The sequence below is a fragment of the Pipistrellus kuhlii genome, unplaced genomic scaffold, assembly GCF_014108245.1.
Source record: "Pipistrellus kuhlii isolate mPipKuh1 unplaced genomic scaffold, mPipKuh1.p scaffold_m20_p_3, whole genome shotgun sequence".
NCBI classification, from domain to species: domain Eukaryota; kingdom Metazoa; phylum Chordata; class Mammalia; order Chiroptera; family Vespertilionidae; genus Pipistrellus; species Pipistrellus kuhlii.
In genome coordinates, this window is record NW_023425529.1 from 47,247,549 (window position 1) to 47,270,979 (window position 23,431).

The following is a 23,431-nucleotide window of genomic DNA, read 5'->3' on the forward strand; positions in this document are numbered from 1 at the left end:
TTGAAATAAGAACAAAAATAAAGAGGGATTTAAAAACTGGAGTCACACAAATTCCCTAGATTGAAATTAAACAGAACTAAATTAAATTAATTTACCTTATAAAAATGTAAAATATTTATAATTTAAAATGAATAGCATGTGAACAAATTACATATTCAGATATGCAAACTCCTTGACCTCCAGTTTAAATATCTTATAGATTTCCTCAAAGAAACAAAAAATAGCCACCGAGAAAGATACAACTATCTGCTTGAGAGCTAGAGCAAAGGAAGTTAACAGTCTGGCAAGCAGGGAATAATGACATAAGCAAAAACGGTGATATTTCAAGGTATGCATGACTTTATTCACCAGCAAAACTATTGTTTCAAATGCGAAAAATAAAAATAAAAGTCCTCAGTGTTAAATACAAGTATATGTAAAATTTAAAATAAGTATGGCAAGATGAAACTTGAATATAGGTTGGAATGTGTAGGCAAATGAATAATATATATCCATATATATGTGTGTATATAATTTATACAACACTATGTCTTACCATGGACTCTAAGTCTCAGATTGTTAGTTTTGGCAGCTATCCCAGTAAAGAAGAAGACAACAGTCCCTGATTTCAACAAACTCACTTTCTCAGAGGAAGTGCTAAAGTGGAAATAACAGTTATTTGTATGGAAGCACAAATGAGGACCACTTAACACAGACAATGGCGTGCCAAAGGACTTTCCAGTAGAAATGATGCTCGAGTGAAAAATCACAAATATATAGTTACACCTGGATAGTTGGAGAGACTGGGAAGAAAAGATGGAATGTGGAAAGAGAAAGATAAGAAGAGGTTTTTTTTCAGACAGATAATCAATATAAAATGCTTTACAAGAACTGCCACAAAGTAAATTCTCAATAAATAGAATTTATTCTTTCTATTTGAAGGGACATGGAATAGAAAGAAGACTATATGGGTTATACAAAGTGTAAGTCCCACTTGGGATTTTGAGTTCACAGCACATAAATTAAGAGGCCAGAAAGTAACAACTGCCATATATGAAGCATGTACCATGCATCAGATTTTATACAAAACAAAGAGATACATAGAAGTGTGTTGGAAATTGATTTTAAACTTATGGTACATTCATAAACCTATTTCAATGTAGGTGACATTTTGAAATAATAGAACAAAAATACAAAAACTAAGGGACTTAAAGATGGGAGTCACACAAATACACTGGATTGAAATTGAATAGAATTTAATTAAATGCATTTATCTTATAGAAATGTAAAATATTTATATTTTAAGGTTATCATTTTAGGTGAATATGGTAGACACTGTTTTTATCTCCATTTTGTAGATTAACATACTGAATGCCTGAGAAGTTGGAAAACTTGCCGACAGTCATACAGACAAAGGTGCTCTGGATCTGCTCTTAATCTCAATGTACTGCCGCTGAGGCTAAGACTGAGGGAGACGATAAGACATGTCCATGGAGAGTATATTTTGTAATTTAGACTTGACTTTGGACTTAGTAATAGTGGCAAAAAGGTGTCAGAGTTTCCATGCTTAACCAAACAAAATGAAAGCATTAAAAAAATGTGAGTTTTTCCCAACTGTACATCATTGGGCCTGACATTTCTTCACCTACAGCAAATACATCATGCAGTAAAGTCCTCTGTATTGTACATCCCCTAGACACTGAGCATAAATTACTAGCAGAGAAACATAAGGAGAGTCAGAGGAGTCATCCAACAATGTGTAAGCTACATGTTAAAACATAAAAACAAAACAACGTAAACGCATTTGGTCATAGTGGCAAAATGTAAAATACAAGTTACAGGTGGACCAACAGCGCCTGTGCCTGGAGCCCGGATTACTTCTTACATGTTTCCATCTTGTCGTGACCAGATCTTCACTGAAAGACATGAAAAGGGCATCACATTTAAATACTCACCTTTGAGGTAAGAAATCTTAGACATAAGAAGAAATTATAATTTTGTCGAATCACAAAACATTATACAGGTCAAAACTACCCAAGTGAGAAAGTTCAGTCTTTGATATAAGTTAAACTGAAATAAAAAAAGGAAACGATGGTGCTAAAACAATTTTTTTATTTAAAATATGTTTTAATATCTATCACAAAACAATAAGCAATTAAGTAGCAAGGCCCACCAGAGTGTTGGCAATATCAACCACTAATTTATAGAAGACACTGCATGTGAATTAGTTTGCTGTCTCTAATAGTCACTGTTGATCTTAATCTGGCTTTGATATCACTCTTTTCAAATAGAATATCTCAAAACTTTACATGACATTAAATAAAATTCAGTAATGAAAAACCACACAATAGCAACTTTCATCCTCTTGGGACTGACAGATGACCCTCAACTTCAGGTTCCAATTTTTACTTTTCTATTTCTCACTTACACGTTGAGTATAACTGGGAATCTGACCATCATATCCCTCACTTTAGTGGACTCCCACCTTAAAACACCCATGTACTTTTTCCTACAGAATTTTGCCTTGTTAGAAATCTCATTTACATCTGCTTGCATCCCTAGATATTTGTACAACATAGCAACAGGTGACAGATCAATTACATATAATGCTTGTGTTGTTCAATTGTTTGTTACTGACGTCTTTGGAGTAACTGAATTTTTTCTGTTAGCTGTGATGTCCTATGACCGCTATGTGGCCATCTGCAAACCCTTGCATTATGTGACCATGATGAGCAGCAGAGTCTGCAAGAGCCTTGTCCTCTGTTGTTGGATGGCTGGCTTATTGATCATACTCTCACCATTTACTTTGTTCCTAAATTTGAAATTCTGTGATTCAAATGCCATTGATTATTTTGTCTGTGATGTATCTCCTTTGTTGAAGATTTCATGCTCAGACACATGGCTCATCGAGCAGCTGGTTATTGTCTGTGCTGTGCTGACCTTCATTCTCACCCTTGTGTGTGTTGTTTTGTCCTACATTTACATCACTAAGACCATTCTAAGATTGCCCTCTGCCCAACAGAGGAAAAGGGCCTTTTCCACCTGTTCTTCCCATATGATTGTGGTTTCACTCACTTACGGAAGCTGTATTTTCATCTATATCAAACCTTCAGCCAAGGAGTCAGTGACTATTAACAAGGGTGTGACACTGCTAATGACATCCATCGCTCCTATGTTGAACCCATTCATTTACACTCTAAGAAACAAACAAGTGAGACAAGCTTTCAGTGACTCATTCAAAAATATTGCATTGGTCTCAAACAAGTAAGAGAATGTTCAAATATATATATATCAAGCTAAGCATAAATCATTACGCTACAAATCTGTTTGTCTCTTTTTGATCCCTATTCACATGAACTTTCTCAAACACTAATTGCACCCAGAATGAATGCCCTCCACCATGTGGGTTCACTCCTTTAATCCTCCTGCAAGCAAACTTCTTTCAGGGTAAGATCCCAATCAGAAGAGATAATAATAATTCTCTAGTGAATATTAGCCTAATGTTACTTATAATCTATAAAGTTGAAATAAAGAAAACTAAAACAAATACAAATCAAACAAGGAAATAAACACTTGTTGTTCTTTATTTTCTTCGACTTGAAAGAAAACAATTGATTTAAACTGTTCTTCCAGTCCTCCCATCAAAATGTTGCTTACCCTTTGAGACAGCATGGAGGGACCTAGAGAGTGTTATACTAAGCAAAATAAACCAGTCAGAGAAAGACAAGTGTCACATGATCTCACTCATATGTGGCATCAAAGAACAAAATAAACTGATGAACTAAAATAGATCCAGAGGCATAGAAATGTGGAACAAACTGATCAATCTCAGAAGGAAGGTGAGGGTGGGTGGGAGGGAAGAGGTTTACCAAAGAATTTATATGCAGATATGCATAACCCATGGACACAGACAATAGAGAGGTGAAGGCCCAAGGTAAAGGGTGGGGGCAGAATGGAAGAGGTCATTTGGGGGAAGGGGTATGTCTGTATAACTTTCTCATTTTTCTTCTTCTTCTTCTTCTTCTTCTTCTTCTTCTTCTTCTTCTTCTTCTTCTTCTTCTTCTTCTTCTTCTTCTTCTCCTTCTCCTTCTCCTTCTCCTTCTCCTTCTCCTTCTCCTTCTCCTTCTCCTTCTCCTTCTCCTTCTCCTTCTCCTTCTCCTTCTCCTTCTCCTTCTCCTTCTCCTTCTCCTTCTCCTTCTCCTTCTCCTTCCCCTTCTCCTTCTCCTTCTCCTTCTTCTTTTTAATTACTCTCTGTGGGGAAGCACAGAATTTGGTTGGGAAGTTTGTAAGAAGGAATCTTCAAAAGGGAAGGAGCCTCCAGGGGGAGCTAGCCAAAGGTGGCTGCCCCTGCCTTGACTTTTCCACACAAATCTGAGCCCCTGGGTGTTTTACTGGAATCTTTATGTTTAGTCTTGGATGCTCTTGCTTAAAAGACACTGCAAACGCATGTGTTCTCTCAAGGATGCTTACCTTACTGATAGTATCTAATAGTTAATTTTAGTTCAAGTTGTTGTTCTAATAAAAGCCTGAGGAGGCAGGCAAATGGGGCTGTTTGATTCCTATGGCCAAGCAGTCCCTTAGCCCTCTATTTCACAGAAACATGAGTCAGAGTAATTATTCATCTGTAGCTCAGGGTCTGCTAATCAGCACTGGCAAGTGGTGCCCCATGTAAGGAGGGATGCAATGAGACATGGCAGAAACCTTGAAAATGAAGAGTAAGCCGAAACCGGTTTGGCTCAATGGATAGAGCGTCGGCTTGGGGACTGAAAGGTCCCAGGTTTGATTCCGGTCAAGGGCATGTACCTTGGTTGCGGGCATATCCCCAGTAGGGGGTGTGCAAGAGGCAGCTGATCGATGACTCTCTCTAATCGATGTTTTTAACTATCTCTCTCCCTTCCTCTCTGTACAAAATCAATAAAATATATTTTAAAAGAAAGAAGAAAGAAAGAAAGAAAGAAAGAAAGAAAGAAAGAAAGAAAGGAAGGAAGGAAGGAAGGAAGGAAGGAAGGAAGGAAGGAAGGAAGGAAGGAAGGAAGGAAGGAAGGAAGGAAGGAAGGAAGGAAGGAAGGAAGGAAGGAAGAAAGAAAGAAAGAAAGAAAGAAAGAAAGAAAGAAAGAAAGAAAGAAAGAAAGAAAGAAAGAAAGAAAGAAAGAAAGAAAGAAAGAAAATGAAGAGTAAGAAAGCGAAAGTAACTGCGCAGTAAGTCATTGGAGCCTGCTTGGGATTTCCAAGTTCTATGGCAGTGGTCAGCAAACTGCGGCTCACAGGCCACATGTGGCTCTTTGGCCCCTTGAGTGTGGCTCTTCCACAAAATACCACTTCTGGGTGCTCAGGTACAGTGCGATTGAAACTTCATGGCCCATGCGCAGAAGTCTATTTTCAGCTCTCAAAAGAAATTTTAATCTTTGTACTGTTGATAATGAGTTTGACTAATGAGTTTGACTCTGTTGACTAATGAATTTGCCAGCCACTGTTCTAGGGATTATTTCTCAGCTAAGGTTTCACAATGGGACAAGAGCTATTCACAGAAAACAGCAGTATATCACAGTGCCTCTGTCACGGAGCAATTAATGAGCCTGCTACAGACTCTTATAATTTATAATACTTGGTTCCCTGATGCTAGATCTTAATCTCTGGGAACAAATGGGCAAGAATTAAAGGAAAATCAGGGTCAGGAAAAATGCGTGCCCTTCTTATCATTAATTTTGTGGGCTCTCCTTCTATCTGCACTATGCCCACTTTATTTTGTTTCTTCTGATTTTTCCTGCCAGTACTTCTATAAATCGAGATACTTTTTTTTTTTTAAGGGGAGCTAGAGTATTGGGATTTGCTATTTTGTTTTATTTATTTATTTTTAATATTTTTCATTGATTTTGTACAGAGAGGAAGGAAGAGAGATAGAGAGTTAGAAACATCGATGAGAGAGTCATCGATCAGCTGCCTCTTGCACACCCCCTACTGGGGATATGCCCGCAACCAAGGTACATGCCCTTGACCGGAATCGAACCCGGGACCTTTCAGTCCTCAAGCCGACGCTCTATCCATTGAGCCAAACCGGTTTCGGCTAATTCGAGATACTTTATGGAGCAATGCAAATGACATGGTATCTTGTCCTTTTGGCAAAACACAATATCCCAGAATAACAATTAGAGCTATAAATGAAAGCACAATATAGTTATTATTATTTCCCAAAGCTTCTCATGTATGTTAAGCAGAAAAATTTCCTTCATGAGAGATAAAACAAACACTTGAGGTATTCTAGAGCCTATTGGAATGATCTATTAATAAAGCCAATTCTAGGTCAAGGAAAAAATTCTTAAAATTCAAACCTTGAGAGGATAATCAAAAACATTAGATTAAAAGATTATATATTATTATTATTAAACAGTATTAAGTAATTTATTTATTTAAAGTAATCAAGTTCTTGATTAACATAACATAATCATTTTAATTATCCTATATAATAAAACCCTAATATGCAAATCAGCCAAATGGTGAAATGGCCAGTCACTATTACAGTCATTGACCACCAGGGGGAAGACCTTCAATGTAGGAGCTGCCCCCTGGTGGTCAGTGCACTCCCATAGGGGGAGTGCCCCTCAGCCATAAGCTGTGCTCATGGCTGGTGAGTGCAGCAGCTGTAGTAGAATCCTCTCCTGCTTCTGCTGCAGGTGAACAGTAAGGTCCAGACTGCAATATTCATGTCCGACTGCTGGCTTAGAACCACTCTCTGGGGAACGAGCCTAAGCTGGCAGTCGGACATCCCCCCAGGGGTTCTGGACTGTGAGAGGGCGCAGGGGCCGGGCTGAGGGGACCTCCCCCACCCCCCAGTGCATGAAATTTTGTGCACCGGGCCTCTATTGTGTGTGTGTGTGTGTGTATATATATATATATATACAACCTTTCTCTCAGCAGGCAGTCTGGCTTATAGCAATCTGACTAATGCTACTGTGCCTCCCATCCCTCTGTGTAAGCAAAATAAGCAGTGGGACTCTCTGCTGAGGCATTCCATTGGGAAGTCAAGAAAATCATGCTCATTAGACAGTCCTAGGGGACCAACAATTTATAGATTAGAGCCCACATGGTCATTTGCAAGCCAACCACAGACATTCTGGTACACCGGGCATCAAACACTAGTTACATCGGCACACAGGCATGCCTATAGTTTGGACTGAGGGAGGGATGAGTCCCCCACGACCTCAAGTACTAGACTTGCCAATCCAGTAAACTTTATGGAGATGAGGCCATGTTTTCAGCCCTTTGAAATCGTGGCACGGTGACTACTAGAACTCCTCTGCCCACTGTAGTATGAATTTTGCTGATAATCATACTGACAATAGCCTGATTTGCACCATTCACCCCTATGTCTTTGTTATGGGCCCCAATCTACTAATAAACCATAGTTCATCTTTTCTAGCACAGGTTGGAGAAGGAGCTTATTTTGCATCCTATATCACCACCCAAAATGTTACCTCATTGAACACCAGCACTATTATGTTACTTAAGAGACAAGCAGAAGTCCTAATACCTGTATCCCAGACCAGTGCCACCATTCCTGAGTGGGGCCCTCCTTTCGCATGGCAAAATCTTGGTCTGTTTGGGCCTGATAAACACGGCTAGTTTCACCCTTATTAATCCCTGAGAATTGGCCCCACCACAGAGTGTCCACGGGCACACAATGGGTGGCAGTTGACAATGGTGTACCCTGACACTGTTTCTGAAGGGCCTCAATACCAGAACTGCCACAGAGTTTGAATCTGCATCAATCTGATAAACAGCTGTCACTCCTACCTGGTGACTCACTGAGAGCTTTCTTAAAGTAACACATGTGCTGCCAGAGGATCTTTCAGTGACTGAGCTTAACAGATGTAGGCAAACCTTGAGGACGGTTGGGCATTTTGCTGACCTGCCCCTGGAATTGGTGCTAGTGAAAACCAGCCTTTGTGCTCTACAGGCCCCTTCCATGCACACCAACAGCCCTCAAAGGCAGCTACAACTGGTGCTCTGTACTCCAAATAGGTAGCTCAGGGCCTATCGCTTACTGTCAATGCCTGACATTTATAGGCACTGGATCCTCTCCCAAAAGTCCCCAGAACCAATATAACCAGTGGTTCAGGCCACATCAGAGCATGACCCAATTTAGCTAGACAACAGGCACATACAAAAAGAGATCTTGGCTGACAACAGACCCTGTTTGGGCAAATTCAGCTTTGTGGAGCCAACCCCCACATAACAGCTCATACATTACTCTGGGGTTGCTGCTCATTGCCAGCTGCAGGGGCACCCCCACCCACAGAGCCATTAGTACTCAACTACCACAGGATGACTTACATAACCCACACAAGCCACATTCCTAGAGCAACTAGCTAGGCAACCAAGGAGACCATGCCTCTGAGCCCCAAAGTCTTTGTATAACCTATAGCATAAGGTTATACAAAAATATAGCAAAAATTCACAGAAACAAATACAAAGAGGCAGCCACAATGGGGAGATAAAAGAAAAACAAACAAATGGTATTACATCAAACTAAAAAGTTCTGCACAGCAAAGAAAATCATCGACAAAATGAAAAAGTAATCTACTGAATGGGAGACAAGATTCTCCAATGATATGTCCACTAGGAATTAATATTCAAAATTTATAAAGAACTCATACTACTCAAGACCAAAAAAGGATCCAATTTTAAAATGAGCAGAGGGACTGAATTATACACTTTTCTAAAAAGGACATACAGATAGCCAAGAGACATGAAATGATGCTCAACATCACTAATTGTAAAAAAAAAAAAAAAAAAGGCAAATTAAAACCACAATGAGATATCACCTCACACCTGTCAGAATGGGCATCATCAGTAAACACACACATGGTGAGGATGTGGAGAAAAGAGAACCTTTGTGCACTGTTGGTGATAGTGCAGATGGGTACGGCCACTGAGTTTCCTCAAAAAATTAAAAATGGATCTGCCTTACTACTCAGTGATTCCACTTCTGGGGATTTATCCAAAGAAACACAAAACACTGCTTCAAAAGCATATATGCACCCCTAATTTCATTTCAGCATGTTTTCAATGGCCAACCTATGGAAACAACCCAAGTGCCTATCCATAGATGAATGGATTAAAAATTAGTTGTGCATATATGCAAGGAAATATTACTCAGCCATTAAAAAAAAAGAATTAAATCTTTCTATCTGCCAGCAGCATGATGGACCTATAGAGTATTATGCTTACTGAAATGTCAGTCAGAAAAAAAAGACAAATAATGATTTCACTTACATGTAGAATCTAAAGAACAAAATAAATAAACAAATAAAATTGAAATACACTATAGACACAGAGTGAACTTGTGGTTGATAGAGGCAGGAGAGCTGCAGGACCAGATGAAAGAAGTGAAGGATTAAGAAGCACAAATGAGTAGTAACAAAATTGTAATGGGGTCATAAGCAAAGCATAAGAAATATAGTCAACAGCATTGCCATAACTATGTATGATGCCAGTTGGGATACTGGAAATATCAAGGGGAACACTATGTGAAATATTTGATTGTCTAACAAGTAAACTGCACACCTAAAACCAACACAAAGTATTGTAAAACTGAAAGAAAAAAATAATAATAATAAAATAAAATATACTTTTAAAATTATGGAAAATTCTAATCAGAAAATCTCAAATTTCTGACTATTTGAAAATTGGATATCCATCCAAATTCATCCATGTGGGAATGAGGGGACTGAGCGCTGCCATCTTTGAGGGCTTGGCAGTCAATTAACATACTCCCTCCTTATTGGCTGTGGGCACAGCCATCTTTATGGCGGTGTGAAAGTCAATTAGCATGTTCCCTCTTTATTAGATAAGATGGTTCTAATTTTCCACATCTTTAACAACACTTACTACCTTTTGTTTGTTAAGCATTTTTTTGTGAGTTTGTTTTTTATACTAGCCATCCTAACATGTGTGAGGTGATATTGTGTTTTGACTTGCAATTCCTGATAATTAGTGTTGACTATCTTTTCATACAACTGTTGGTACACCTGCTTTGAGATATGTCAACTGAAGTCCTTTGCCCACTTATGAATCAACTTATTTGCTTTTATTATTATTGAGTTGTAGGAGTTTCTTTTATATTTTGGGTATTAACTGCTTGTCAGATATATGATATATAAGTATTTTCTTCCATTCAGTAAGTTGACTTATAATTTGTATTGATGTTTTACTTTGCTATGCAAAGCTTTTGTAATTTGATGTAGTCCCATTTGTCTATTTTTGCTTAGCTGCCTGTGCTTTTAGTGTCATATCCAAGATATTTTCATCAATATCCATGTAAAGAAATTTGTAGTAATTTTATGGTTTCAAGTCTTATATTGTCTTTAATCCATTCTAAGTTGATTTTTGTGGGTGATCTGACATAAGAGCCAAATTTCATTCTTGTTCAAGTGGATAAACAGCTTTCCCAACACTATTTTTCCTTTCTTGTTTATTAGCACCCTTGTCAGAGATCAGTTGACCACATACATATTCATGAATTTATTTCTGGGCTCTCTATTCTGTTCCATTTGTCTAGATGTCTATCTTTATGCTGGTTCCATACTGTTTTGATTACTGTCACTTTATAATATGTTTTTAAATCAGTAAGTATGGTGTTTCCAGCTTTGTTATTCTTTCTCAAGATTGCTTTGGCTAGCCTGGCTTGTTTTGCTCAGTGGTTGAACATCAACTCATAAACCAGGATTTAATTCCAGGTCAGGGCACATGCCCAGGGAGTAGGATTAATCCCAGTCCCTCTCATCATTGATGATTCTATATCTCCCTCTCTCCTTTCTTCTCTCTGATATCAATAAAAACATTTTTTAAAAACAAATTGCTTTAACTATTCAGGGCCTTTTGTGTTCCTTGTGAATTTTAGGATTGTTTTTCTATTTCAGTAAAATAAAATGGCATTGGGATTATTTTTATATTTTTATTGATTTCAGAAAGGAATGGAAAGGGAAAGAGAGAGAGATAGAAACATCAATAATGAGGGAGAATCATTGATTGGCTGCCTCTTTCATGCCCCCTACTGGGGATTGAGCCCACAACCCATGTGCCCTGAGCAGGAATTGAACTGTCACCTAGTGGTTCATAAGTCAATGCTCAAACACTGAGGCACCACTACCAGTGGCATTGGGATTTTGGTGGGGATTACATTGGATCTATAGAGCACTTCAGGTAATATAGGTATTTTATATTATATCTTCCAATTTATGAACATGGATGTCTTCCCATTTGTTTGTGTCTTCTTTCATTTCTCCATTAGTTTTTATAGATCTCAATGTACAAGTCTTTCACTGTCACTTTCTCCTATTTTATTCTTATTGATGATATTATGCATGGAACTGTTATCTTAATTTCCATTTCAGATAGCTCATTGTTTGTATCTAAAAATGTAACTGATTTTTGCATATTACTTCTCACCCTGTAACTTTGCTGAATCTGTTTATTAGTTCTAACAGATTTTAGTGGAGTCTTCAGGGTTTGCTACATATAAGATCAAGTCATCTACATACAGATCATTTTACTTCATTTCCTGTTTTTATACTTTTTATATCTTTTTCTTATCTGATTCCACTACTATTTTGAACAGAACTGACTACAGTCGATATCTTTGTCTTGTTCCTGATAACAGAGGAAAATATTTTCATTTTTTACTATCGAGGATGATGTTAGCTATGGGCTTCACACATTGCCTTTGTTCTGTAAGATAGCTTCCTTCCATTCACACTTAATGCAATTTTTATGTCTAAATTTAAATCTTTCACCTAGCTAATTGTCTTCTATTTGTACCATCTGTAACTACTTCCCAGTTTTCTCTGTTTTATGCTTACTATTAGATTAAGTGGATTTTTTTATACTTTGATTTTATACCTTATTTACTTTCCTACTACTGCTGTAACAAATAATACAATTAGTGACTTAGAACAACAGAAATTTATTATCTAACTACTCTTCAGATTAGAAGTCCAATATGAATCTCAGTGGGTTAAAAACCAAGGTGTCCCTTTCTGGTGGCTCCAGCGGGGAATCCAATTCCTTGAATCCAATTTCTAGTGGCTGCTCCCATGGTTTAACTAAAGGATCCCTTCTTCAAAGTCAGCAACATTATATCTTTCTGAACTTTTTTCACTGGTCAAATATCCCTGCGAGTCTCTTTTTTTATGCCTCCCTCTTCCACTTAAGATCCTTGTTACTGCTTTGAGCCCACCTAGATAATCCAGGATAAATTCTCTTTCTGAAAGGCAGGTGATTAACAACTTTAATTCCATCTGTAACTTTAATTTTCCTTTGAAATTTTAAGATAACGTTCGTAGATTTTTGGATTAGGATATGGACATCTTTTGGGGGTAGGGGGAGAGAGGAAGACATTATTCTGCCTACCACATCTCTTTTGATGGGTTACTAGTTATAATCTTTTGTTTGGTTATTTGAGTAGTTAATTTATGATTTATAGTGTACATCTTCAGTTTGCCACAGTTTACCTTCACATAACAGCATATCATTTTACAGGCATTATAATAACCTAACAACATAATTCTATTTCTCCCAATTTATCATTTGTGTTATTCCTGTTATGTATTTTACATTATTAGTAAGTTTATGAGCAATCACATTTTAAAGTTTAAATAATAAAAATACTATATTTATCCATTTGTTACTATTTCTGGTGCTCTTCATTCCTCTGTGCAGATCTATATTCCCATCTATATCACTTTCCTGTTAGTCACATGGTATTTTCACTGTAATATTCATTGGATTGTACACTTGAGATTTGTGTCTTCCTTGTTATGTATATTTTAATTTAATTTTACAATTAAATTTAATATGATGATTAGAAATGCGTAATAGGAAAATGTAGGTAATTCATGAACTAGGATTGTGTATATAAAGGGACATATTACATTTCAGAGGGATTATAGATAATATATACAAGTCTCAAAATGTAAACATATTTTAACTGAAATTCCACTTCTAGAAATTTGGATTTTCATAAATATATTTTTATAACAATGCTTCTTGTTACATTTTTTTCATAATATTTAAAAATGAGAAAATCATTTATTTGTTGATAGGAAAATTTCAATATTTAAAAGTTGTACAATCATACAAAGACATTTATAAAGACATTTTAATAATAAAGAAAATTACCATTCAGTTTTCAAATTTAGAATGATCTGATAATATAATGGAATAGTTAAAAGACATAAAAAGAACAATCAAAATGATTATGTATATTCATAAATTCTTCATAAATATAAGAACTTGTCATTTTGTTAAGAAAAATTATAAGTTATAAAAATGTAAAATAGATTTCAATATTTATTATTTCTATAAACACAGAAATATCTGAGATTGAAACATTAAATTGATTATATATATTTATATTCATTATATTGTAATACCTATATAAATATGTTGGTCATGTATTCTATATTTTAATAAAAATACAGAAATATATGTGATTGGCCGAGACCGGTTTGGCTCAATGGATAGAGCGTCGGCTTGGGACTGAAAGGTCCCGGGTTCGATTCCGGTCAAGGGCATGTACCTTGGTTGCGGGCGCGTCCCCGGTGGGGGGTGTGCAGGAGGCAGCTGGTCGATGACTCTCTCTCATCGATGTTTCTGGCTCTCTATCTCTCTCCCTTCCTCTCTGTACAAAATCAATAAAAAAAAAAAAAAAAAAAATATTTAAAAAAAAAAAAAAAAAAAAAAAAAGAAATATATGTGATTGAACCATATGAAATTTTTTTGAGCCTTATGAAGTACTTATGGTTAACCATTTCTCCTTTAAAAAGAAGCAGTTGCATATTTTAATTTGTTCATATAAAGCATTGTTATATTTATCAAAAATTATTTTAAATATATATTCAAAAATAGTAAATAAATATATTAACTTACAAGTATTTATTATCTGCATTTTTACTTTTTAAGTATATACAGCAAAATTAATAAGAAAATAATATTTTATTATTATTTAGCTGCTGTAAACAATGACAACAAAATAAAGAGAAGTCAGTCTGGTTCTGAACTAATTTTCACTGTTTTGAAGTAGACTGTTATTATATGTAATATTATTGTTGAATTTTCATGTCTCCAAGGAACTGTCCCCACTGTTACATCTTTCAGGATTCTTGCTCATGACTTACACAAGGGATTCATTAGTAATTTTTTTTAATCTGAGACACCAACAACCCTTTTGTTTATATACTTAGTTTTAGTCTTGTCAACAACATTTTAAAAAAAAAAAGGGGGGGGCATTCTATAAAATTAGAATGATGAGAATTATCAACTCTCCCAACTAAAGAGAATTCCTCATAGTCTGGAAGCTTTTGAATAGTGTTTTATTTTCAAGTGGTGAGAACTAGAAGATATTTACCATTAAAAAATGATAAGATCTCAGTGCGAAAATATTTGCAATATTGGGGGGGGGGGGAAATTCACAGTAGGCTATCACAGAGCTCCCTTGAATATGATTGTGAGCTCATGAATAAGAGGGACTGGAAATAAACATATAAACCTATGTTAACATTTTCCTCTTTGTCTTTTTAACCTTCAGGGATATTAAGGTAGATCAATCATCTGAAGCTATTACTGGCACTCAGAAAAGTAAGTATGTTTGCATTTCACTTATTTTTCCTTTGAAGATATCTAGATGACAATTTCCTCTGAGTGACAGATTTGATTCAGTTCCTCCAATATTGTGATAAGAATACTATTAAAAAATTGTAAAAACAGTCATAAAATCTTTATTGATTGAAATGTTTTCATCACAGGTGCATGATATTTTTGTATATTGTTTACCAAAATAGTATAATTTCATTACATAGATGTAAATATGATATATATAGACATAGATATAGATGGTATAAAATGTATTTAATGACATAACCTAACATTGATTTATTTAGAGACCCATGAACTCTTTTAAAATGAAAAAAAAAAAATCTTTGAAAGCCAATAGAGTAAATACAATTCAATCTGTCACAATTGTTATATTTCAGTATACAATATTTCTGGACATAAGTATATAATATTTCAGGGTAAAGTATTTTCCCAAACATTGCCTTATAATAAGGTTGAAAATAAAAGAGAGTAAAGAGAAAGGAAAAAAAAAAAATTGTTAGGTATTTCCCAGGTCAATTAGGGCTGAAAACATCCTATTTAATAAAAGCCTAATATGCAAATCAGTGGAATGACTGGTCACTATAATACACACTGACCACCAGGGGGCAGACACTCAATGCAGGAGCTGCCCCCAGCCCACAGGCCCCCACCAGCAGTGGCGGCAGGTGGGGCTGGTGAGTGGGTGGCACCAGGCCAGCCAAGGTGGGTGCCAGCAGGGGCCCCCAATCATCCCTCTAGTCCCCCTGCAGATCAACCCTAATCTCCAGCTAGGCCTAGGGACCCTATTACCACTTAATTCTCTAGAAACTTCCAGACTGAGAATAGGATGATGGATGAATGTGGGTGGATTGTAAAGTTATTGCTTTTAAGTATATCACACAGAGAGGCCTGGTGGGTGTGACAGCTCAGCAGAAAACTGTGGCTCTAGGTCTGTTCTCCTTCCCTAACATGATAGCAGTTTATCTATAGAAACTGGACACAGAGTGGAAATTGACAGAGCCAATATCAACAGAAAGGGAATGTTTTAAAACAACCAATTAAAACCATTAACATAACAAACTAAACGGAGTCTCCAGGGAAAATTTCTTTAAACTCATCAAATTAAGAAAGCTGTGACCCCCAAGAGATACTTACTCAAGATTGAAATTTTTGAATGGCTGTTTGCTAATTTGTTTTGTTTTATGTAAACGTTTCATGCACAGGATGAATAGGTAAGCATTTTATGGGTGATTTCAGAACCACTCACAATTCCTATACCAAAGTACCAATGCTCTTTAAAACTTTTTTTAAGAAATAGCATGCAACTTAATTTTTGGAAGCAAAATCAAACTTTCATATCATAGAGTTGAAATATAATACTGATAAAAATATAAAAATGTCAGTTTTACAACCTTCAAAATTTTTTAAAAATAAATACATTCTTGTCCTAGAAACTCCACTGATATTGTTATGACATGTGTGAAATGTTTGAACAAGGATGCTGTTGAAAAATGTCATATAATTTTAGAAGCAAAAACAAAGAGAAATCTAAAAATTATAATTAGTCATGATTTAAAAATGAGATATAGTACCACATTAAAATGGAGAATTCTTGTGAAAAGAACACAAAATCTTAACCTGGGGATGAATTTTAAAATAGGATAATAAATATACACAGAGCCCAAAATTAAATATATTCATACTCTTATTATTGAGATGTAAATAGGAGCACAAAATGTTTTAAGGATAATATGATAGGTGACAAGGGATGTGTTAAATTATATGTAACACAGTTACTAATTACATTAATATAGAATTTTCTAGTGACCATTGAGGAAGACAAAGTTCGGAAAGATATGCCTCAAAATATTTGGATTAGTTATTTCTATCCGATGTGATTTTACATTTTTTTCTTTTGGCTTATCAGATTAGGGTGTTTCAATGATATACATTATTTTTATAGTAAAATCATAATAAAGAAGAAAAAGGATGCCTTGTAGTTTTCCCAACATGATAGGAAGAATAACCTAAACTTTTATCTTAAAATATGGCCCTATTTTTTTGATCTACTATCTTGTGTCTGCTATTTCCATTGCATTCTCCTGTATTTGAGAACATGTTTCCCATTGTTCCCTGTGAAACAGAAAATTTTCATCATGTCTTTGGTATCTGGGCCTCCAAAGGCATAAATAAATTAAGTTGACTAATTTTTTTGCATGTTTTGCAAGTAAAACAAATGTTAAATTTGATATTGTGAGAATATTAACATTTACAATTGAAGAGAACTTATTATGTTCCTAACCCATTTGAAATAGACTTTCTTTTAAATGTTGGAGAGTATAAGAAAGTATTTATCCTGTATAATAAAAGGGTAACATGCAAATTGACCCTAACATCAGAAGGACCACTGGACCGGTCACTATGAGGTGCACTGACCACCTCTTGGTCCCTTTCCCTGGCCAGCAGGCTCCGATCGCCTGATGGCCCCGATGGTGGGGCGGGGCTGGAGAATGGCGGGGAACAGCCAACCTCTCAGTCCCTTTCCCCAGCCATCAGGCACTGATCACCCAATGGCGAACGGGGACCTGGGGGTGGGTGGCGGCAGGGAGCGGGGTGGCTGTGGGCAGCTGTGGAAAATGGCCCTGATCCCAGGCCAGGCCTAGGGACCAATCCCACTCACGAATTTCGTGTGCTGGGCCTCTAATAGATTTATTATTGCACTAACTCAATCAAAGGGAAACTGCAATTATTGAAGGAGAAAAACTGAGGAAGAAGTAGGCAATTACTGCTTTGCTCTTCAGTAAGGTACTGCACTCAGCATTTCAGCATGTGAAGTAAATTATGTGTTGAAATGATTTCTGTGTAGATTCTACTGAAAAGGAAAATGGGGCAGTGCGGGGAGGGGAGTTTGCAACCTAGTTCAGTATCTGGTTAAAACTGTAGTCTTACTTCCGCACTCTGACCGACTTGGGCTGGGATGCAGAGCCTAACCCAGGGCCCGGCCACAAGAGGAGATACAGCGGCCAGGCCTTCCCGTGAGTTCAGTTCAGGATTTGGATTCGGAATTCCCCTGGACCAGCAGATCTGTGAAATAAAGGTTAAACTTTCCTCCCTCCTGGTGCTGGCTGATCATTCTCCCATGCATTCCACCACTACAATACTACAGAGAAACACTCAAAAGAGTCAGAGACAGGAGCCCAAAAACTGGTGTTTCTCTTTAAAATAAAAACTACCTTTGGTCACAGTGCTGAAACCGAAACCTCACTTTAAAAATAAACCTAAAAAGCCTGTTTAATGCAGTGCAACTATTCGTCATGGAGCTTTATTTTATCAAGTTCCAGAATTTCCAGCAAAAGCATAATACTGCTTATGAAGACTATCAACTAGTGCCGTGGTCAGCAAACTGCGGCTCAAAGCCACAGGCTTTGAGCGTGGCTCTTCCACAAAACACCACGGCCTGGACGAGTCTATTTTGAAGTGGCATTAGAAGTTTAAGTTTAAAACATTTGGCTCTCAAAAGAAATTTCAATCATTGTACTCTTGATATTTGGCTCTGTTGACTAATGAGTTTGCTGACCACTGAACTAGTGAATAGAGAAGTCTCTTGGGTATAAATACAAGCAATACTACAGGACCTGTAAATCCTTTTATCTGTGGCCTCTGGGTAAGCACCCTCACCCTGAGGCCATTAGCTCACCTGTCAACAGTCCTTTGGCCATAGTCCTCCCAAGAAATCCTTCCTACTTGCTCTCTCTTACGCGCGGGACTCTGACAGCTGGGATTGGGAAGGAGACGGGAGAGCAGTGGCTTATCCAGGGCCCATGAAAAGAGGTCCAGAGGATCCTGTAAAGTCCCGGGAAAGCTGGGAGAGGGAAGGGTGGTGAGGCCGGGGTGCTGACTAGGAAGCTTCCGGAAAGCCTACAAAAAAGTACACAATTGAGAATTTTGGTCAAACAATATATAGACCATTTAGAAATATAAAGAAGAAATTACAAGTTTTGCTTAGCTTTACTAATCGTTTTTATCATGTCTGGACTTTTTAAACTACTGTTTTATTGAGTTATAATTTATATACAATAAGATGCAAATATTTTACTTGTTCTTTAAGTTTTGGTTATTGTAAATACCAAAGCAACCCACCATCCAAAGAAGATACGGATGTTTCCTCATGCCACTGTTCTGAAAACTACCTCCAGCCTGCGCATTACAGGCTATCACTGTCCTGATGGTTATCCATAGACATGTTTTACCTGTTTGTAAACTTCATATAAATGCAATAAGATGGTATTTTTCTGAGTCTTAGTACTTTTACTCAACATAACTGTATTGGAATTCATAATTTTTGTTGCATTTTTGTTCTTTTTAATCTCTGAGTATATTCCATAATACCAATATTCCATAATTTGTTTATATACTCACCTTTTGATGGAAGGCTATTTCTAGTTTAGAGTTCTTGAAAATAAGATGGTTATGAGCACTCTTGTACAAAGGCTGATATAGAGAAGTATAGCAATTTCTACTAGTAAAAGCCAGAGAGGAATTTCTGGGCTATATGGTAGGTGTTTTTAATTGTATAAGATATTACTAAAGAGTTTTTCTAAGTCATTGTACCATTTTAATTCTCATGAAAAATAAGTTTCAATTGCTCCAAATCCTCATCAATATTTTGTATCGTCAGCATTAAGATTTTAACCATCCCAGTGATTCTAAAAGGGATTGTACTGTTACTCTAATTTACATTATTCTGGTGACTTATGATGTTGACAGTTTTTCATGTGTTCATGAGTCATTCACATAGTAACTGTTGTGGAGTACCCAAGCATTTTCTCCAATTTGACTGAAATATTTATCTTTTGATATTTGATATAACTCATTGTGAGTCCTTTGTCAGATGTAAGGTGCAAATATTTTTCCATGTTTACCTCTTTATTTATTTAATGACATATTTTGTGTGAAAAACAATAAATTTCTGATGTTACCTAATTTGTAAGGTTATTTTTTTCTTTTATGATTAACATTGTTTGTGTTTTTGTCCAAGAAATCTTACTTATTTTGAGGTTACGAAGATTTTCTCTTAGGTTTTCTTACAGATTCTAAGAAAATGGAGGCTTTTATAGTTGAAAATTCTGATGGTACTTTATTTCTACATACCTAGTTTACATCTGGTGTCATATATTTTCAACACAAAGAACTTTTTTAGTATTCTTGTAATTGCAGCTTTGCCAGAAATAATTTATCTCAGTTTTCTCTGTATAACAATGTTTTATTTTGCCTTCATAACTGATTGATATTTTTGCTAAGTAAAGAATTTTAGATAGTATTTTGTCATTGCTCCTTTCAGCATTATAAGGATGACGTTCCATTTTCTTCACAATGGTGATTTTGCTTTTCAGTCCATCTGTCTGGGTCATAGGAGATTTTTCTGTCTTGCTAACTGCCCCCATTTATGGAGATTGGCTATCCTGCATTTTGTGTAGATTTAAAATATTTTGGAAGGTTTCTCACAACTCTGCCCCATTCCTCATCGTTCTATATTTGGAAGGCTTGAAATGTATTCAGACTTGTGTTAGGGACAATATTGGTTCCCTCTCCAAAGTGTTGATATACTACCTCAATTACTTGGTGTCAATTTGTGGGAAAGAATGTAAGTGAAAATTCACTCTGACTGGGAAATTTTGGAATTACAACCTATCAGAAAAGCCCTTATGCAAACACTATACGTTCATTAACACTTTGGCTGGTTTCCTTTTACTCCTACCTTTGGCAAACCCCTCCACCTTCATCCTCTTTGCTAGGGGTGTCGAACTCAGAGAAGGGGCCAAAATCTAAAATCCAGCCTAAATCGCGGGCCGAATGGTTTACTGAACAGTCATAAACTGTCACTGTGATGGAAACGCAGCGGAGTGCAGTGATGACAGCGCGGTGCGGGCCACATCGCAAGGCCTGGCGGGACGGATTTGGCCCGCGGGCCTTGTGTTTGACACATGTGCTCTTTGCCATAGGTGAGAGTAGTGTAAAGTCATTTCTCACCTATGAAGAGTACATTACTTTATGTCGCTTATTTTATTTAGGTTTCTTTGGATCCCCAGACCTCTGAGAGGATTTTTCAAACTATGGTTTCATCACTAATCCAGTTTGTTTGGTTGTAGAGGAGGAAGCAACAGAACGTGACTCTCTATACCCTAACAAGAGATGCTATTTCACACTTGCCTTGATACTACTCTGTTCACTTGAAATCTCTCTGGATTGTTCTTGAAAATAATAAAGAAACTAGAGGTCAATGATGAAAAACAAGACAATAACAACTTTCATTCTGCTTGGATTGACAGATGACCCTCAACTTCAAGTTCTAATTTTTATTTTTCTATTTCTCACTTACATGTTGAGTATAACTGGGAATCTGACCATCATATTCCTCACTTTAATGGACTCCCACCTTAAAACACCCATGTACTTTTTCCTTCAGAATTTCGCCTTGCTAGAAATTTCTTTTACATCTGCTTGTATTCCTAGATATTTGCACAACATAGCAACAGGTGACAGGTCAATTACATACAATATTTGTGTTATTCAAGTGTTTTTTATTGATGCGTTTGGAGTTACAGAATTTTTCCTCTTAGCCATGATGTCTTATGATCGCTATGTGGCCATCTGCAAACCACTGCATTATGTAACCATCATGAATAACAGAGTGTGTGGAAGGCTTGTTCTCTGCTGCTGGACAGCTGGGGTATTGATCATACTCCCACCACTTATAAAAATAGTAAATCTAGAATTCTGTGACTCTAATGTAATTGATTATTTTTTCTGTGATTCATCTCCTATCTTGAAGATTTCATGCTCAGACACATGGCTTTTAGAGCAGATGGTGATAGCCTGTGCTGTATTGGCCTTCATCACAACCCTTCTAGGTGTGTTTCTGTCCTATATTTACATTATCAAGACCATTCTAAAATTCCCTTCTGCCCATCAAAGGAAAAGAGCCTTTTCCACCTGTTCTTCCCACATGATTGTGGTTTCTATCACCTACGGGAGCTGTATTTTCATCTATATTAAGCCTTCTGCAAAAGAATCAGTGGCTATTAATAAGGGTGTGACACTGCTAATGACATCCATTGCTCCCATGTTGAACCCATTCATTTACACTCTGAGAAACAAACAAGTGAGACAAGCTTTCAGTGACTCATTCAAAAGAATTGCATTGCCCTCAAAGAAGTAAAAGAATGCTGAAATCTAGGAATCAAGTTTTCAAAAAAAAAAAAATCAGATGCCTAAATATAAATTTTTAATAAATCTTTATTGTTCAGATTATTATACTTGTTCCTCTTTTTTCCCCCCTATAGCTTCCCTCCACCCAGTTCCCACCACCCCCCCATGCCCTTATCCCCCCATTGTCCTCGTCCATAAGTGTAAAATTTTTGTCCAATCTCTTCCCGAATCCCCCATACACCCTTCCCCCTGAGAATTGTCAGTCCACTCCCTTTCTATGCCCCTGATTCTATTATATTCACCCTAAATAGAATGTTTTTAAGCTACAAAATCAGTCTATCCTCTTCATCTGTATTCTAATTCAGGTTAACTTCCTCAAAGCATCCTAAAACCAAAATATTCGTTATTTTTACTCTTTTTATAAATGAACTTCTGTCAAGATAATATCTCTTACCAGAAAACATGACTATATATGTTATAGTAAATATGTTAAATATTGTAACTTCTACAGCTTAACCAATATTTCAAAAATGTAAAATGATAGAAAAAATATAACACAAAATTAGTGCCTAATTTTTAAGAAGTGTGTTCGGGGGTGGTGGTGGTGAATCTACTCTGATAGGAAAGTTGTATTTTAAACATAATCTTAAAATTAAAAGACCTAGCATCATTCCCTCAGGCATATGCATATACTTGATATTTTAAGGTCTGGGCTGTTGGATGGAACTAAGCCCTATCATATGCCTGCTAATAAGTCCTAATCATTGATTGACCAAACATACAATAGCACTAAAATGAGCATATGACCCAAAGCTCCAGAATATTTTCAGTATTTCCTATGTCTATGAGACTCACCTTATGAATTCCACAAGTGGATTCCATTGATCTCTGACTTCAAGGAGAGTTTAACCAAAGTAAGGATCTGACTAGAGATTAGAGTTCAAAAGGAGAGTGGAGTTGGGTATCCATTTTGTCCATTTATTTGGTTGGAGTTGGCAGTGGTTGGCTGCATCCTTGTACTAAAAGCCAGAACTGCTGCAGTCCATCCCTCCTACACTAGAGTCACTTTCTCCACATTCCAGAAACCGTTTCCTCATCTTTTCAAAGGGGCATTAACAGCTCCTCATGTTGCTATTCTTGCACTACTACATCATCTCTTTCTTGTTCCCTTTAATACTGAGTACAATTTTATTAAAAGTCTCTTATCAAAACATGCTGTACATAAGTACCATATCTCTTTTCTGCTATTACATCCTCTAATATGCCATAGAACTGAAAATACCTTCATAGTTTTTCTTGATGCTTGAGTCCCTGTTATTAACTATTTTACACCTAGATTTTAGATGAATAAATAACTTAAGTATCTGAAAAATGAATAGACTTTAATCCTAGATAGTCTCAGTGATCATGAAGAACATTGAAAATTACTTAATCTTTGATCTTTCTGACAGTCCTGGGAGTTTAATGTTTTGATGTCTAAATCGAGTGTTTTTACAGTTTTTAATGCAAATATGTATTAAATCCAAAAATATAAACACTATCTTTATAGTCTACTAGAGGCCCAATGCATGAAATTCCTGCAAGGGGCTCAGCCCTCACAGCCCAGAGGATC

At 36.5% G+C, this 23,431-nt stretch overlaps 2 protein-coding genes across 2 annotated transcripts; both read left to right on the forward strand.

The window, feature by feature from the left end:
• The first annotated feature begins 2,311 nt into the window (after window positions 1-2,311).
• Window positions 2,312-3,247, forward strand: LOC118730043 (olfactory receptor 6C2-like). The gene has a single exon (XM_036457725.1). The coding sequence runs from the start codon at window positions 2,312-2,314 to the stop codon at window positions 3,245-3,247; it is 936 nt and encodes a 311-aa protein (XP_036313618.1).
• Window positions 3,248-20,890: 17,643 nt separating this feature from the next.
• LOC118729908 (olfactory receptor 6C2-like) lies at window positions 20,891-21,829 on the forward strand. The gene has a single exon (XM_036457464.1). It carries the CDS (start codon window positions 20,891-20,893, stop codon window positions 21,827-21,829), a length of 939 nt encoding a protein of 312 aa, XP_036313357.1.
• Window positions 21,830-23,431: the final 1,602 nt, after the last annotated feature.

Bases quoted from the DNA above. Each gene is read 5' to 3' on its own strand.
- LOC118730043 (XM_036457725.1), top strand. From the start codon at position 2,312: ATGAAAAACCACACAATAGCAACTTTCATCCTCTTGGGACTGACAGAT.
- LOC118729908 (XM_036457464.1), top strand. From the start codon at position 20,891: ATGATGAAAAACAAGACAATAACAACTTTCATTCTGCTTGGATTGACA.